Here is an 18,485-nt window from a genome sequence, read left to right as displayed (position 1 = left end):
CTGTAAAAACAGTATTTTAAAAGTAAGTCATTCAGATCTACTAATATTTTAGTTTCATTACAATTAAAGACATTGGAGTTATCTTATTTAACAGCTACAAATAGGAGTTGTCACTTGGTTTAACAACTGTAAACAAGAGAGAGTTAACCGTGGAGAAGGAAATACCAGTGGGATGCAAAAGTAATTCTAATCTGATAAGAGCCTCAAAGGGAAAAAAAACCTTCAAGATTTGATTACTCCAACTGTTTGAGCCTATCAGACAAGACACTCAAAATATTTTCTATTAACATTGTGCAAAAAAGGCCTGTGTGTTAAGTCGAAGTCACATAGAATTGAGTATTCAGAAACTATTCCTAAACAAAGAGAAACAACAACTGTGTTAACTCATTTTGCGACCGTATCTTCTAGCTAAGTGCTTCCTAATTAGTAATGATGAGAAAAGATAGTGCACGTAGATATGTGTCTGTGGCACCTACTCTATTGTTTCTAAGTGAATTAGAGACTTAAATGAAACAGAGTACTCCCTGTTTACACGGAACCGTGTAAATATTTCCCATGGAAACCTGAAACCACATGAAACTCTGCTGGTTTCGCTTTGGAAGAAACCAGTTCCATTATACAAACAAACAGAACTACTGGGTCAGGGAATACTCAGATAAACTTGCAGAATACTTATCTGTTAAGGGCAGGAATCTCTCAAGACTGTGTTTCATTTTCAAGAATTTCAAAGAAACTGGTGATATTTGCTTCCCAAAGTTGTGGATGTATAGTATCTTCAGCACATCTGAAGTGGGTTTGGTTTTGTTTTGGGGGGGAGTTGCAATGGTTTGGGGGTTGTTTGTTTCTTTGTTTTAAAAATTTTATAATATATCGCGCTTTTAGTGAATCTGAGTATTAAGGTCAAATGTAAGCTTGAGAAATCAAATTAATAAAAATCGACAGAGGAGTTCCTCACGGGTAACACTGGAAATTAAAATCCAGATTTTGAACGCTCGGGTCCTACCGGGGCATACTGGTCTTTGTACAAAACATAGTAAAAGTTTCTCTTGCCATACAGGATTTCCCAAGGAGCTGCAGAGATACCTGAAAGCGTTCAGGGATGAAGCTCTTTGAGGGAAGGCTTGAACCTTCTCTGAGAACTTCTTGTTTGAAGTTTTGAGACTTCTGCCCTGATTTTTGTGCACATTCTTCTCGAATAGCTCGTAAAACAACGTGGTAAGGCAAATTTTGCCACGTGTAATTCAACGAAATCCACACCTCCCCCGATTTTGATTGAGGTTGGCGTTCCCTTCACTCCTTGTTTTGGATAAAATGTGGTTCCCGGGGTTGGGGGGCGCCAGGGATGGGGATCCCGGCGGTGGCGGTGTCAGGGCGCTGGGGGTTCCCGGCGGTCCCGGGGTTGGAGGTGCCGGGGATCGGGTTCCTGGGGGTGGGGAGGTCCCGGGTATGGAGTTCCCGGGGATGGTTCCCGGGGAGGGCGGTCCCGAGGTTGGGGGTCCCAGGGTCGAAGTTCCCGGAGTTGAGGATCCCGAGGATGGCGGCTCCGGGGCGCTGAGGGGTTTCGGGGATGGGAATCCCCAGGGTTGGGGGATCCCGGCGGTCCCGGAGTAGAGGAGTGCCGGGCACGAGGATCCCAGCGGTGGCGGTCCCGGGGTTGGGGGGTGCCGGGGATGGCGGTCCCGGCGATGGGATTCCCGCGGACGGGAATCCCTGGATGGGGATACTGCGGATGGGGATCCCTGGCTGGGATTCCCGAAGACGGTTCCCGGGGATGGGAATCCCTGGTTGGAGTTCTCGGGGATGGGATTCCCGGGATGGCGTTCCCGGTGTTCCCAGGATGGGGTTCCCGGTGGCTCCGCCCCCCGCACGTGACGCCGCCGTGCCCCGCGCGGCCACCGTCGGGCAAGATGGCGGCGGGCAGCGACAGCGAGGAGGAGGAGGACCTGGTGAGCTACGGAGCCGCGCTGCAGCCCCTGCAGGAGGGTAAGGACCCTCCCTGCCCCTCCAGGCCTTGTGGCGAGCGCTGCGGAGCGACCCCGCGGGAAGCGCTGCTGTCCCGCAGGGCCCGCGCCGCCCGGGCCGGTTCGCGGCCGGAGGTCCTGCGGCCTTGGCTGTGGGAGCTGTGGCGTGTGGGCCCCGCGCAGACCCACCTCCCCTGCCTCCCCTGCCTTCTCTTCCTCCCCCTGCTCCCTCTTCCTCCCCCTGCCGCGGCAGCCGTGCTGGCCTGCAGAAAGGTCTGGCTCGGCCTGGGGAGCGGGGAAAGGCCCTGCCGGCACCACACCGGCTGTGCGGGGCTGGGCTGGGCTGGGCTGTCCCTGCTGTGCGTGGAGCTGGGGGCCAGCCTTTCGTTCTGTCCTTTCCTTAAGCCTCAAAAAAAGAGAAGAAAATAGAGGTCAAGTGTAACACTTCAACTGCACGCAGTTATGCTGATGTGATCGTCCTACACTTATATTCGTATATTCACCTTATATATTCGTATATTCACTAGTCCAAGGACTAACTATGGCTGTGAGTCCCAAGTCTGTGCAGCTTTATGCAAGAAATGCTGCTTAAAAGGTGTAAATGTTCATGCCAAAGCTTATAGCTTTTGTGGTTCATTTCAGTTTTGGACACATCTGGTGTGTAGTTTCTCAAGCAGTTCCTGCAGTGATGAAATCCTCTCAGGGGTCTCACGTACCTAAAAACTAAAAGTGTCCTTTCACAGGAAAAGAACATTGTTCTCAGAACTTATCAGAGTTCAGGGGTTTGATGTGAACACAGTGCTTTTCCTTTAACAGTGTGCATCAGCAGTGTATGCAAATAGTTATAGTGGAGTGGAAACAGATGTAAACTGATGCTTTCTACTTCAGGGTGGCCACTGTTTGATCCAGTTCTTACTTACAAGAAAGAAATGGCTTCTGGAGGGAGTGGAGGGTCTCTTCTTCATGCAGTGTTGTGTCTTATTCTCTGATGTTTTTGGTTGTAGGTGAACGAATTAAAAAGCCAGTTCCTCTGCAAGAACAGACTGTTAAAGATGCAAAGGGGCGATATCAGCGTTTCCACGGAGCCTTTACTGGTGGCTTTTCTGCTGGTTACTTTAACACCGTTGGCACAAAGGAAGGTTGGATGTTTTTCTGTCTTCTGGGAAGCATTAAATTGAGTACTTGAGTTTGATGTTAGTGAAAACAAACTAACTGTTGTTAAGCATTTTTTCCCCCCTGCTGTTCCTTACACTGTAAATAGCTGGAACAGTGTTGCTGAGGTTATTTCCTCTTGAGTTTTTGGACTGCAATTTTACAAATGTTCCTTTGGTGTATCCTTAAGGTGTAAGGCTGAAATGTTTGAATTGTTTTCAAATACTGTGCTGCCTTAAATACCTTACTTAAATATTTACCTTCTTTAAAGGATGGACACCCTCAGCTTTTGTCTCATCACGGCAGAAGAGAGCAGACAGAACCATTCTTGGGCCAGAAGACTTCATGGATGAAGAGGTAAATTTGGAAAGGAATAAAAAACTTTTGTAAATAGTTTTCATGACAGCAGGTTTTTCAGGCAGTAAAGTTTTCTGAAGAACTTAAATAGCAAAAATTGAAATAACTTTAAAAGTACTTCTTGTATGCAGTGTTATAGTGCTAGGTCATAAAGACTGTTTCATAGGTTCACTTAAGAAGCTCCTGTAATGTCAATATTAAAAAATAAAACCAGAACTCAACCCTTTCACTTTGTCAGAAAAGGCAAACACTTCTAAAGCTGTTTAAAACATGTCTATTCAAAGTTATTCAAAAGACAACTGTATAAATGACTGAAGAAAATTAGCCAATATGAAGGTCATATCCCTTTCCTTTAGTATTACAGTAAGTAGGAATTTGAGGGGTGTTTCATTTTCTTTTTGCATTTTGTGTGTATTTTCCAGGATCTTAGTGAATTTGGGATAGCACCAAAAGATATTACAACCACAGATGATTTTGCATCCAAAACTAAAGACAGAATAAAAGAGAAAGCCAGACAGATTGCAGGAGTAGTTGCTGCCATTCCAGGAACCACTGCATTTGATGATTTAATAGGACCCTCTAAGTAAGTGAATTTACATAAAGATTAGCCAAACAATTCCTTTTACTTGGAAGTGTTGTGTTGGTTAGAAAAGTAACTTTTGACCACAGTAGTCTGCAAAAGAGACAGGAAGATCTGCAGTGTTGCACTTCCTAAGTGACCTCCACCTGGATTTCTGTTTTGAATGTGCAGACCTGTACCAGGTAAACATTTACAACTTGGCATGCAGGGTGTGTGAAAATGTTGATACATTCAGATTTGATTTTAGCTGGGGTATAAAAGCAGAAGTTCAGATGTTATATATGTACCTGGTTGATCAATAAATAGTAAAAGTGTTGTTTGAAGTAATTTTGGGGTTTGTTTCCTTTTGTTTTCTTCTTAGAATAACAGTTGGGGTTGAACTGTTACGAAAAATGGGCTGGAAAGAAGGACAAGGAATTGGACCACGAGTCAAAAGAAAGCCATGCAGGCAGAAACCTGGTAAGTTCAGTGAAGTTCCTGAGCTCCTTAGTAGAAAGTTAACATTCACAGACAGATTAGAAAGTTAATTTTAAAACCTTCTTTTATTAATTTAATATGATGCTCTGATGTCTCTTACAGATCCTACAGTGAAAATATATGGTTGTGCCTTACCACCTGGACTGTCCGAGGGTTCTGAGGTATTAAACAAGCAAAAGTTGTTTGTTGACTTATGTAAGAATGTGTGTTAACACAGTGAAAAACTCCTGTAACTTCTTTAATGTCTTTGAAAGTATTTTAAAATGTAGTTTCAAGTCTTCTTAAAAGCATTCATACGTACTGTGCTTAATGTGAAGAAAGGTTTTAGTGTAACTAAATTTCTTCTTAAGCAGGTTTAGTTCATATATAATTTAGGAATTGCAGACTTTCCCAGGCTCATATTAACTGAATGGTGTAAAAGCTCAACATACAGCACTTTTAATCATATTTGCTCCTGTAAACTTTTATTTTGTACAAGGAGGAAGAGGATGAATACCAGCCAGAGAATGTGACCTTTGCCCCAAAAGATGTAATGCCTGTAGATTTGACTCCAAAAGAGAATGTCCATGGACTTGGCTATAAGGGTTTGGATCCCTCACAAGCTTTGTTTGGTGTATCTGGAAGAGAACACCTGAATCTTTTCACAGGTGGTTCTGAAGAGACAAGCAATTTACTTGGGGATCTGAGACATAGTAAAGGAAGAAAACTGGGTATTACGGGTCAGGTAAGGACAATTTTTAATGCATTTTATTATTAGTGCAGTAAAATGTAAATAAATTTTGGGTTTTTTTAAGTGAAAAGCTCCTTGTCATTGAAGGGTTATTGTAAGAAATCTTAAATGTGGGTTGACAGTAGGATTTCTTTAAAACTTGTTTTGAAGATGTGGAAAAATCCTTAGGACTTTCAAATGCCTTCACTTATCAGTATTGTTAAAGACAACTGTACAAAATCCCTGACTCTGAGTAGCTGGATGGAGAAAAGTCTTGTGTTACTTTGGTTAGAGAACGTTTATGTTCGGTATGTTTTTAGTTTACATTTTTTTGGTCTGTTTTACTTTCAGTAATGCTGTATCTGTTAGCTCCAGAGGTTTTGTGTTGCTCCGTGCTATTTGTAGTTCTTATCTAGAAGCACGGTCAGTTTACATTTCTGGGAATTCTCCTTGCTTAATTTCCATGCCAACTGACATTTTTTTTTCCCCTTTTGAGAACTTAACCTGGTCTTAGACAGATTGCAAATGTGATTTTGTGGAATTAGTCTGCTGCCCTCATCCTGTACACATCAAACTTGCCTGCCAGGGGAATGGAATATGTTTGCTTTTGTAATCAGTGAGCTGTTCTTTTTTTTTCCACCTCACTTCTTGGGGTGAAACTGTACATTTTTCCCAATGTATATATATAGATATACTCTACATTTTATATAGATGAGTAGATACATATGTGAATGTGTTCTGATATGTGACTTTAAAGTATTTGTACATTTCTGAGCTTTGATTTGTATTTAAAATATATTTCAGGCTTTTGGTGTGGGAGCTTTAGAGGAAGAAGACGATGATATTTATGCAACAGACACACTGTCAAAGTATGATACAGTTCTAAAAGATGAGGAACCTGGAGATGGCTTGTATGGCTGGACAGCACCAAAGCAGTATAAATCCAAAAAAAGTGAGAACTGTGGGTCTATCTAAACACCTAGTGTAATTTGGGGGAAAAAATAGCATAATGTAGTCTCTATTTGCCAGATATTTTAGTTTTCAGCCTTGATACCTGAAACTTCAACTAGTCTTCCTTCTGTATTTTAGTGTCCAAATACAGAAATAATTTCCAAAGTCCTCCACTAAACCCAGTGTTGGTTAAACCCCCAGATTATATTGTGAAAACATCTGCTGCTTTCTGGGGTGCAGAATTCAGTTCCACTGCACGAAACAAGTGACTGTGAGCAGTGTTTACAAAATGTGACCCCATGCTTGCAAAGGGAATTTTTTTTTTTTTTAGTGGTACTTTTGTATTTCAAATAATTTTTGTAAGTTTTATTTTGAGACCACTTTGGTTCTGCTGCAACTTTTAAGTGCTTGAAATACTGCAGTGATTTCTAGAGTGTCTGCTCACGTTTATTGTGCACATTAATGGCACTGATGGTGTGAGCTGTTCACAGTGGCTTCACTACAAGCCATGTTCACCTCCCAGCAGTCACTGGTAGTAGTTTTTTAGCTGTATAATACTAATCCAGAATCCCTTAATTTTAAATGAAAGGCAGTGAGGACAAAGAACTACAATTATGTCCTGTAACAAATCATGACAAATGGAAAATATTCAGAAAAAAAACCCCTTTTTGCCTAACATACATGTTTAAATATTTACCAGCTCTGTGGTCACTTTGTAGGGCCTGAAAGAGAATTTAAATATATAGGCAAAATCTTGGATGGTTTTTCCTTGGCATCAAAATCATCAATTCCAATCAAGGTAAGCAAATAATGATATTTTTTTGTATTAAGAATAACATCAAGAAATAGTCATGTGAGCTGTGTGGACTTTTACTGCTGCTCTGTGTTTTTTCTGTTCTTAGAAATGAGTGTTCTGATCAGCAGTAAAGACTGATGAGTGAGCAAAATTACAGCATTGGGGGCTGTTCAACAGAAACCTAAAATCTGTCAGACTCCTTCAGGAATTTAAAACTTTGCCTGTGGTGCTGGCTTTGAACAAATGCCTCCCACACTATGTACTGTTATTTGCCATAAAGTTGGGGGAATGGTTTCATTTGACTTCAAAATAAAAAAATTGCATCCTCTGCTCCTGGACCTTTCAGGTGTAACATTCAGTTCTCTGTAAAAATCAGGCCTCGTGCTTTGTCCACCTTGCTGTTTTGGTGGCAGGTTTATTTGTTAGTCCTGTTCTCAGGTTTGTATCATCTATGCCATATATATTCACATAAATTAGGATGACAAACAGAACTGTATGACATGGTCCTCTTTCTAAGGAGGAATATTTGTGTGGTGTATGAAATTGGGCTGTATAGGGAGCACAGGGATAACCTTTGAAGTAACAACCTGAGTGAAGAATATGGGGGAAAATACAGTAAGCACACAAGTACTCAGTAGTACAATTAATTGATTAAATCAAGTGACTTTAGTTTAAAACAAAAACAAAAACAAAAACAAAGCAATACCAAGAGCATTTTCTCAAACAAAACCAGTGCAAATTAAGACTCTTAAGTTTTTTGTTGCTTGATGTGCTTGTTTTCCTCTTCTTTCATAGTCATTACCTATTGTCTATGTTTGTTCCCAGAGTTTGTATTACAGTGCTGCTTACTGACTGGGTCTAAAAGAATCGGTAGCTTGTAGTATGTAAATTGAGGAGTTTTTAGGATGTAAGTCGAGGAATCTTTGGGATGTAAGTCGAGGAGTTTTTAGGATGTAAGTGGAGGAGTTTTTAGATTGAGCCGCCTTTTTCTGAAGCACGTTTTTAAGTGTTAAATACAAAGTCGTCTCTCTCTCTCTGAGTGGCATTTTTTGTTCTGTGGCCCCAAAGGTTTACCCACCACCTCACCTACCTCGAAATTACAGACCAGTTCATTACTTTCGACCTGTGATAGCAGCTGGCAAAGAAAACTCCCATTTACAGAAGGCATTGGAGGAATCCACCGGGAAGCTCGGGAGTGATCCAGGGCAGCAGGGCAGGCATGCTTTGGATGCAGCTCAGAGGAGGGAGCTGCTGGGAGAGACTGGGCTAAAAGGTACTGAGATCTGTGACCACACCTTTGCTTGTGTTTGTGTAACAGTAAAAACTGGCCTTGAACACTTATTTTCTAATATAAACATACCAAATCTCGTTCCCATAGCTGCAATACCTTTCCAGTGCTTGGTTTCATCTCAACACTTGAATTGTTGGCATAGCTGGCTGTATTTTCATTTACTTAAATATTTTAAAGCCAAAAAGTATGTGTTGGATTGTGTTTTGTTGTGCTTGGTTGGGTTTTCCTATGGCCTTTTATGAATGTAGGAGACTCTGAGGATTTTTTCTGTAAAATGAGGTTTCACTGAAATACATTCAAATATGTAGCTGTGCCTCACATTTGTGTCTACAATAGTGAACTTTATAAAGTTATATGTAAATATGTGGTAAATAGCATAAAAGATGTAATAGTGGCCAAATTTTTATCTGTTGTCTCTGCAATTCTATTTTTTATTTCTGCTTAAGAGCATTTTCTCTGATTGTTTACCCATAGTGATAGGGCTTTTTCCTCCACTAAAGTGGAAGAAATAGTTCTAGGAATTTCTCATTTCTTTTTATCTTTTACTGCTCTTTTCTACTTTAGGTCCAGCTCCTTCTGTTTTGGAATATCTGTCTGAGAAAGACAGGGAAAGACTCAAAGAAGTGAAGCAAGCATCTGAACAACAAATGAAAGCAAAACCAGTGGCTCAGCAGCCACAAAACAGATTCCAGCCAGCCCCCCCAGAGGATGCTTCTCCCAAATGGCAAGTGCTGTTGGGAGGGCAGTTGGCAAATGCTGGTTCTAGTGACTTCAAACCATTTGCAAGAAATCCAGAAAAACAAAAAAGATATGAAAATTTTGTGAAAAGTCTTAAACAAGGAGAAAAAGGTAAAATATTTCTTGTTTGATTATTTTCTTTTTTTTTTCTCCCCCTTCCTTTTTTGGTTCCGATGCATTATATGTCCACTGTGAGTTCTCTTCCTGAATTCCACAGTGCCTTGAGGTGAGTTCTTCAGTGCTGTGATTTTTCTGTAAGGCATAAAAAGCTGAAGCAGATCTAGGGAGTTCCTCAGCAGCCTGTGAATATAGATTGCCTTAAAATTTAAAAAAAAAAAAAACAAAACAAAAAGGGGTTGGTTTGTTTTTCAAATTTTTAAGTACAAAGAGGCCATTGGAGAAGAAGAAAATGGGCACCAGCAAAATGTCATGGAGGAAAGCATATAGTGACAGATAGAAAACCTGGGTTTGTTATTTTAGTTGTGGGTTGTTTTTTTGGTTTTTGGCTTTTTTTAAATAGTCCTTTTCATTCTATGAAAAAACATTTCCTGGTTAGTAGCCTCCTCTGGTTATCACAGTGGGACAGATTACTTGAGCTTTGAACCCGAAGTTCCTCTGTTCAGGACTGGGATTTTCCCTGTGTAAAATTGAGTACCCTCAGTTATGACTCTGTTATGGCTGTAAATGCCTCCTTAGTAATAATGATGAAAGTGCAGGAATATTTAAATAACTGGAATGATTAAAGTTCTCTTTTCCTGTAAGAGTGTTTGCTTGGCTGGTGTTATTTCCTCTTCCTTCTGGGAGAAGAAGTGAACCTGCTGCTGTAAACAGGCTCTGTATTGTTTATATAAAAACCTGTGTCCAAACTCTGTATTTATCAGTGGGCACTTTATATACCAGAAAGCCCCTTAAAGTTACCAAAGCCTAGCCAGGCTTACTCCTTGGTCAACTCTGTTGTGTGTTTTAATTATTTGATAAATCTTTGCATTATACTTTTTGTTTTTAAACACATTAAGTATTCTGATCCTTCCTTAGAGGGCAGTGACTAAGGAGTCAGGTTTGCAAACAAAATTATTTGAAATATCTGTTTTGCATTTGGCAAATGCCATCTTGAAAAACTACCTCCATTTATCCAGGATTAACACAGTTGAATTAATACTGTCCTTAAGCTAAATACTCATTAAATACTTGCAAGGATGTTTGCTTATGATCTTACTGTTTCAGAAGTGTTGGAGCTCATAAGCTGTAACCTCTGCTGAGCATTTCTCTCCTTACAGCAGATGCATTGGAGCGTTTTTTAGACCCAAATATGACGGAATGGGAGCGGGGCAGGGAGCAGGAGGAGTTCATCCGGGCAGCTGCCTTCTACAGATCCTCCAATTCCACCCTCTCATCCAGGTTCACACGGGCCAAGTATGAAGATGACGTTGACAAAGTTGAAGTTCCTCGAGACCAAGAGGTATCTGCTGTTCTTCTGGATACACTGCAGCTGCAGTTGCTGCCTCAACCCTGACTTTCTCCTTCTTTAAAACCCTTCTGTAGATTTGTCACTGTTTTGTTGCCCTTCTGTTGAACCAGCTTTTCGTGTTCAGACATTCAGACATCAAAAGGTGTTGCCCACCTTTTGAAAACACTCACTGCATGCAGAATAGTGATTTGTTAAACACCACTTAAATATTATGTTTCTGTCTCAATTTTAAGTCTTAGAACAGTAATAGTTCAGTAAGTTGTGACTTACTTAGCAGCTGTAAATGTTTGACTTTTTCAGAATGATCTTGATGATAAGGAAACTGCTGTGAAGATGAAGATGTTTGGCAAACTCACGAGAGACAAGTTTGAGTGGCACCCTGATAAGCTGCTGTGTAAAAGATTTAACGTTCGTGATCCGTACCCTGAGTAAGATAATTGATATTTATGGTTTTATATTGGAAAATTCTCAGTTTTTCATTTGCTGATGGAAAATCTGGCTTGGTGTTTTCTTCTTGTGTCATAATGTGGTACAGAACTGCCAGTATTTTAATTTGCATCATGGAACATGGTGACCTCTGACAAAACAGCATGCATTTGAGGGACTGCTCTAGGTGTTTCAGCTCGTTGTAGATAATTTGAGGCCTCTTGTGTGTTGAAAGCAATAACCAACAAACATTTTTATTTCCCTCTAGTTCTTCCATAGTTGGTTTACCAAAAGTGAAAAGAGACAAGTATTCTGTGTTTAATTTCTTAACTGTCCCCGAGCCCACCACGTCTGCAACTCAAGCAACAAACAAACAAAGCCAAGAGAATAACAGCCTCAACAGTAAGTTTGTTGTTACTTTATTAATTTAGCTATAAACCAGATAATAGTACAGAAAAGGCATCTTTTTTTAATTAAAAAAAACCAAAACTTTTTTTAATTAAAAACCCTAAATAAAGAAATTGAAAGAAAACTTCTATGACATCAAAACCAAAGTTAATGATATAATGCTAATTTCTTTTACCTAGAAGATTTTTATAGGTCGAATATTCATTGGAAAGATTTAAAAAATGTCAAACTGAAGAAGCAGAGTAATTTAAAATCAAACAGACAGTGAAATGCAGGATAATTTGGCATGCAACTGATTTGAATGTTTTGGATGTTTTAGAACCAAAGAAACCTTCAAGGTGGGATATGTCAGATAAAGAAAAGGAGAAAAAAGATTCTATCAGTGAATTCATTAGTCTTGCTAGATCAAAAGCTGATGTTCAGCAGCAACCACCAGTGCCAGCAACAGAAAAATGTGCAAGTGGGCCAAGTGAAACTCTTCCCACTGAGGTGAGTTTACAAGGTTTGAACCTTGACAACCCAGAAATAAGATTGGATAATACATGAATTGATTTAATACAGACCAGTTTGCTCAAGAGCCAACTCAAGAGCAGAGGCATGACATTGTACTTTGAAGAATTTTGAGGTTATAACTCTGAGATGTACAATGTTTACAGCTTACAAGGACAGCAGGTTTGACTGTATTTGAAGTAGCAGCTTAAGAGGAGAAAAAATGTCGTTCAGCAGACTGGGAACTAAATTCAGTCACCCTCACTCTGCTCACAGGCAGAATGGAGGAGGGTCCATATTCTGGGAGGAAGGTGATATTTTCCTTTTGCTTAAATTTAGTATTATATAATTGAAGTTTGAAATAATGAATTAGATCCCCAAATATTACAAATTCTGTTTTCAGCTGTGTAGCACAATCTGCACTCCCATTTACAGGACACTGGCTTAGTTTTGCAGCGTTTCACATCTTTACTGTTTTGGTTCCCCAGGTTGTGTATTCCACAGCTGTTGTGATATCTGTAAATATCTGTAAATACCTGCCAGCACGTTTGCAGTTGTTCCTTACCAGAGAGAGGTTGTTACTTTCTTTAGTGTTTAAATGCAGTTTGTTCTTGCTGTTTAGCAGGGAGCTAAGGAAGGAAAGGATCAGGAAGAAGAAAGCAAACGACCACCCATGGATTTATTTAAGGCCATCTTTGTGAGTTCCTCAGATGAAAAATCATCCTCCTCTGAAGAAGAGAGTGATGAGGAACAGCAACCAACGACCTCAGTAACAGAGTCAGAAACCACCAAGCAAGTTGATAAACCAGACAGTTCTTCCTCTAATGTACAAGGTAGTACCTAATGGATGTTCATTTTTATGCAACATAAAATAAATACCTTTTAAAAGGTTAACTTATGAATCACATGCTCTAGGACTGCACTCTTGTGCAGATCATCTGGAATTGGTGGGACTGGGCATGTAGAAAATGTGAATAATACAGCACTGAATAAGGCCTTCCATGTTACAGTGTTATTTATGTTGCCATTTGTCTTGTGTAGATTTTACAAGCAAAGTGCCCTGTGGAATATGCTTGTTAAACAGTGAGGGGGAAGAAAACATCTAGTGCTAGAGCATACTTAAAATGGAAATACTTTGTTCACTTCCTGTCACAATTGGTTCTATTAACATTTAACTTTTAGCTTTTATTAACTTTATGCATCTCATGGAGTTTTTTATTCATTCTAAGTAATGGAAAAATATTTCTGCATTAAAAAATAGCAGCCAACAAATGCACTGATTAATTAATAATTGTGTAGTGTGAAAGGCAAACTTTGATTTAAAGGAGAAAAAAACCCCACAGTACATTGACATGTTTCAGAATTCCAACTGTCCAGTTGACCAGAGCATCCATAGAGGTACAGGATTGCTTTCTTAAAGATTTTTAGAAAGCCTCCTTTAACTTTCTTCAACACTTCCTGGAAAAAGTGTTTTCTTATTTGCCTTTCAAGTATAGAATTCTTTGGCTTTTTTCATAGAGAGTGTGGCTGCTGCAGCTGATCCTGGCACTTCTTCGTTGTCTACAAAGCAGGAACTGGATGCAGCAGAGGAATTTGGACCAAAGTTGCCTCCAGCTTTTTCTTCTGGTAGGTTCTGTGAGCTTTTAGAGTGTAAATTCTGCACATTTAATGACACAATTTAAACACAAAGGCATTTAATTACAACAGGGATGTTGCAGTTAGGATTTTTAGACATTTCATTTCCATTTTAAAGCTTAGGAGTTTTGTTTGCTTGTTTTAACTATCGTGTTAGGTTAAAAGTAATACAGAATGTAATAATCAAATTACTTTTTTTGTCCTTCTTTTAACTGTTCATTCATTTGCTTTGTGTTTTAGGTGCTTGGCAACAGCAAACAGTGGTGCCAGCAAGCTTTCCTGGGCCTAGTAGGAAAGAAAAGCATAGGAAAACAAGAGAGAAACACAAGACAAAGAAAGAACATAAACGCAAAAAAGAAAAGGTATTTTATTTAAATAAACAGTCTGTTGATTCTTTGATCTACCAGCCAGAATTTTATTATTATTTATGCCAGGTTGCAGGAAATACATATACTGGGACTAGAATTTAAGCAACAGAATTTCTTGGGTGTTTTGAAACCAGGAAGTTATCCCACTATGGTGCTGCTTTTTCCATATACACAAGGTGGCTACAGACACAATACTGTGGGTGGGGTAATGTTGTGTGCTGGAGGTGTCAGGCACGTTCTGGGAACTCCATTATAATTTTTAGTTTATATACAAATAATAATAATGAAACTTCTATTTTAGAGGGAGTTGCGTGCTTAGATGAAATGAAGGGTCTTGGTTTATATTTTCTTTAGCTCAGTCTGAGTAGTGGAAAAGAGTCTCTGGTAATTGTTCTGTTTTGGTCAAACTTTTTTCTGTTGTTGACATCCAGAAAAATCCAAGTCTTTCACAAGGAGATAAGGGACTATTTCTCTTCTTTTTACAGAAAAAGAAACATAAGAAGCAGAAGAACAAAGGAAAACACAAGAATAAAAAATCAGAAAAAGACAGCAGCTCAGATACTACAGAGAGCAGTGACAGCCTCAGTGATATGGATACCACAGGCTTGTCACCCAAAGAACTTCTAAGAAGGTAAACTGAAAGGTTACTTAAACACTTGCAAATTTTGCAGTGAGTAACTAAAACATCAATTTATTTGTTGTTAAATGCTGCTCACTTTGGTGAGGAAAAATTACAAATGTTAGACATCCTAATCTAGAGGGTAATTAGTTTTAGGATAGAGGCCTCTTAAGGTAAAGGGCACTAAATACAGAGCCCTGTTAGTTAATGGACATTGTCATTAAAGATGACTGATATTTTTGGATGGGATTTTGAATTGGAATTACAAATTGAACAAGTGCAGGTAGGGATTCATATTTTTATAACTTTATCTACTTCTCTTTGCCTGAAACATTGAAAGCAACGTTGTCTGCTAAGATTCAATTCAAATAGATCCATCTGACCTCATGGCAGAGTGGTTGGGGTCGAGGTGTGCAGTGGAATGGATGTGTGCCAGTGGGAAGACTGGCATTTGAATGGACTGTGCCTTCCATTCCTTTGCAACTGAGAGTCAGTTATGTACTGGTGTTTTCTTATTAAAAAACAAACTACTGCTTGGATTTCTGAATAGCTAAAATATGGTTTTATGCATTTTGCACAAAACAGACTTCTTTGTACAGGCAGTTGTCTTGGAAATCTTCACATCTGCATGTCTCACATCACTGAGAAAATGTTTTTATCTCATATACTCAGATCTCTCTCTTAAACTAAGATTTAAGAGACTGCTCAAGTAATGAGATGTTCTTAATGTTGCATGTTACTGTTCAGAGTGACCTTTTCCTTTTTCTTTTTCCTTTTTAGATTAAAACAGCTCCAGTATTGAAGAAGCCACTTGCTTTCCTCAGTACTGTGTGACTCGATCTCAAATGTTTGATCTCCTCCATGATGGTAGATCAGTGGTGTATAATGTGAAGCACTATAGATACAGTATTCATATTGAATTTCTTCAGAAGTATATGTGCATATGTTTTATTTTGTGATGTTTCATGTGTTCAAAATGTATGGATTATAGAACATTGAAAAGACCCCTTTCTGGGCAGCATAATCTGAAATACCACAGGCTCTGTTTTAATTCATTAAACAAAGCATTTTAATAAACTTAAATGTTGTTAAAGAATGGTGATATTCTTATATGCCTAGGACCTCTAAAGTGCTGGAGAGTCTGAGTTAAGAAGTTAAAAACCAAAGCAATGTAAAATTTGTATTGGGTGCAAGTATTTTTAATGAAGCTAATGCAGAATTTCACGTTGCAGTTTTGCTGTATCTGTCTGTGTTTAGTTATTTTTACCTGTCCAAATTGTATATAGCATTTACTGTAACAGCTATAAACCACTGAACTTTCATAGAATAGGCTGAGTTAGAAGGGATTCATCAGGCTCATCTAGTCCAACTCCTGGCCCTGTGCAGGACATTTGTGTCATTTTGACACAAATTATTAAGGCTAATGTGCTACAAGATTAATACTGTGATTAAAATCTGCCTTATTTTATGTAGTTACAAAGAAAACTGTTTATGCCACTCTTCATCCCCAGCTGTCATATTGTAGAACAGAACCACGGAGAAAGGTTGGAAGGACCTCTGAGATCATCGAGTCCAACGTGTGACCCAACCCCACCTTTGTCACCCAGCCCATGGCACTGATGCCACATCCAGTCTGTCCTTAAACACCTCCAGGGACAGGGACTCCATCCCTCCCTGGGCAGCCCATTCCAATGGCTGAGCATTCTCTCTGTAAAAAATTTCTGCCTAATACCCAACCTAAACCTCCCCTGGGGCAGCTTGAGCCTGTGCCCTCTTGTCCTACTGCTGGTGGCCTTCAAGCAGAGCCCGGCCCCCCCAGCTCCCCCCTCCTGCCAGGTGGTTGTAGAGAGTGAGGAGTCTCCCCTGAGCCTCTTCCCCTCCAGGCTGAGCCCACCCACTCCCTCAGCCTCTCCTCACAGCACTTGTGCTCCAGTCCCTTCCCCAGCCTCGTTGCTCTCCTCTGGACCTGCTCCAGCCCCTCCATGTCCTTCCTGAGCTGAGGGCCCAGAGCTGGACACAGCACTTGAGGTGTGGCCTCACCAGTGCCCAGTCCAGGGGCAGAATCACCTCCCTGCTCCTGCTGCCACACTGTTCCTGAGCCAGGCCAGGATCCATTTGCCTTCTTGGCCATCTGGGCACACTCTGGGTCATGTTCATTATGAACTCTGAAATAATACTGACCTGCCTGATGGCAGTGGGGAGCAGCTGTGGGGACAGGCTGCTGCCCAAACCAGCCCTGGCACATGCTGAGGGTGCAGGAAGGCTGGGGAGGGCAGGCAGGCTGGTGCAAGCTGGGCTCTGTGTCTGGGGGTGGTCACAGGGCTCTGGGGCGAGGGTTGGAAAGCTCTTGTTGCTTTGTGTGTGTAATGCACGTGGCAACTGGGGTTTGTTAGCTCTGCTCACACCAACACATGTTGGACAGTCATGAGCAAACTCCCAAATGACTGGAGAGAAACCTTTTCAAAATATCTTCGACAAAATTTTTAACAGTCTTGTCTAAAATGTGTGGCCTAAGAGTTTGATGTGCTGCCCTTGGATGGACCAGAATGAAGGAAAGAAGCATTAAAAAGGCTTAAGAGAGACTTGAGAGGAAGAAGAATTGGGAAAACAAACCAAACCAAACCTCTAGAAAAACAAAACTACAATCCATATCCATCAACTTTTTTTTTCTCAACCAGATCTGGTAAATCTGCTCCAAAGTAGTACCAAGGAAAAAATGTCAACTTTGCACAGGCAAGTGGAACTGAAGGTACATTCTCCTCTGCTTCCTGCTTTTGTACTCCCCCTCATGGACTAAACTGTCAAAAATAATCTCAAAGAAAACTATTCCTACATGTTGCTCTGTTCCTTTCCAGATTGCATTTAAAATTCTGAGAGGACACAGCGATCCTGTGAGCTCCTGCCATTTTTGCTTTGAAGACACAAAAATACTCTCATGCTCTTGTGCAGTGAAACTCTGCATGTGTTCCAAACACAACAACAAATTAAAGAAAAAAGTCTTAAAGCTGAAATCAGACAAGGAGTGTTACACAGGCGTGAAGATGGACTGAATCATCAGAGAGCCTCCTGAGGATATTTACTGAAGTTTAAAAATAGCAGCTGTAAATGTTTTTGCAGTCACAGATAAATAGAACTATTTCGTACTTCCAACATGTTCCTTGACATTGAAGAGTGACTCTTGTAAGCATGTGTAGCACACACCGAATCAGAGCTCTAGTTCATTAATATTTTAAAGCTGAAAGCTGATGCACAAAGCTTGCTCTTTTTCTCTTGGAAGTTCCTTTTTCTGACTTGTTTGTGTGTGGGATTCTTTGTGGAGAAAGATAAATCAGGGATCAAACAGTTGTTACCAGCATAACCATGGTGGTTTCATACTTGTCACTGGCTTTTTCCTTTTATTTCAATCTCAACTTCGGTTTTCTTGCTCTGCTAAGTTTTGTGTTGTTAGCTGGGATTTCCTTAAAATTCCAACCCCTCTGGGCAAAGCAACAGCGAGATCTAAATAGGGGAAGTGTCAAATTAAGTCTATAAGAAGGCTCAGAGAGATACAGTTGTGTTATGCAAGCAAATGACAACGTATCTGTGCTAAGTAGATTGCAGGTCTTGGGCTCTGATGTACATGAGGCAGTCATGACTTCATCTAAGAATTGGTAATGAGTCACAGTAGTGCCTTAATGTCATAAGAATTCAAATGAAATCATTTATAAAGTATCTAAAATGTTGGCTTCTTGCTGTGCAGTAGGTTTCTACCATAACCCAACCCTTTTTCCAGGCATAGTGAAAAAGCCCCAAAAGTGCAAGAAGTCCAGGCAATGTTCAGGTTAGCAGCATCATGTTATCCAAGAGCTGGGGATTGCCAGCTCGAAGAAACCAAGAAATCTGGAATGAAAAAAGTCCCAACTTTTAATAACGAGTTCCGAAGTAAACAGACATCTGGCAGTCTTAAGCAAATATTATAGATAGGAGATATAAAAATAACTATCTCAGTGTGTTAGTCATGACATTTACAGTTTAATAACTGCCACATTGACAGTTCCAAACTTTTTTTGTCTCAAAGGCA

General features: G+C 40.2%; 1 protein-coding gene across 3 annotated transcripts; it reads left to right on the top strand.

The window, feature by feature from the left end:
- The first annotated feature begins 1,885 nt into the window (after positions 1-1,885).
- On the top strand, positions 1,886-15,518 carry GPATCH1 (G-patch domain containing 1). 3 transcript variants are annotated; one of them, XM_017826951.1, is made up of 20 exons: positions 1,886-1,983; positions 2,966-3,100; positions 3,385-3,470; positions 3,893-4,053; positions 4,412-4,509; positions 4,630-4,688; positions 5,006-5,251; positions 6,041-6,188; positions 6,907-6,986; positions 8,052-8,256; positions 8,839-9,123; positions 10,293-10,471; positions 10,781-10,908; positions 11,175-11,308; positions 11,634-11,803; positions 12,426-12,636; positions 13,322-13,429; positions 13,679-13,800; positions 14,292-14,437; positions 15,206-15,518. In XM_017826951.1, exons 1-20 carry the CDS (start codon positions 1,908-1,910, stop codon positions 15,225-15,227), a joined length of 2,799 nt encoding a protein of 932 aa, XP_017682440.1. In that variant the 5' UTR covers positions 1,886-1,907; the 3' UTR covers positions 15,228-15,518. The 3 variants fall into 3 exon arrangements, with proteins under 3 accessions (XP_017682440.1, XP_017682441.1, XP_017682439.1); XM_017826952.1 differs by having other exon boundaries at positions 10,290-10,471; positions 12,429-12,636; XM_017826950.1 differs by having other exon boundaries at positions 10,290-10,471.
- The last annotated feature ends 2,967 nt before the right edge of the window (positions 15,519-18,485 follow it).

This window comes from Lepidothrix coronata, unplaced genomic scaffold, assembly GCF_001604755.1.
Source record: "Lepidothrix coronata isolate B3197 unplaced genomic scaffold, Lepidothrix_coronata-1.0 Scaffold132, whole genome shotgun sequence".
Classification (NCBI taxonomy): Eukaryota; Metazoa; Chordata; class Aves; order Passeriformes; family Pipridae; genus Lepidothrix; species Lepidothrix coronata.
This window is presented reverse-complemented; position numbering and strand designations above follow the sequence as displayed.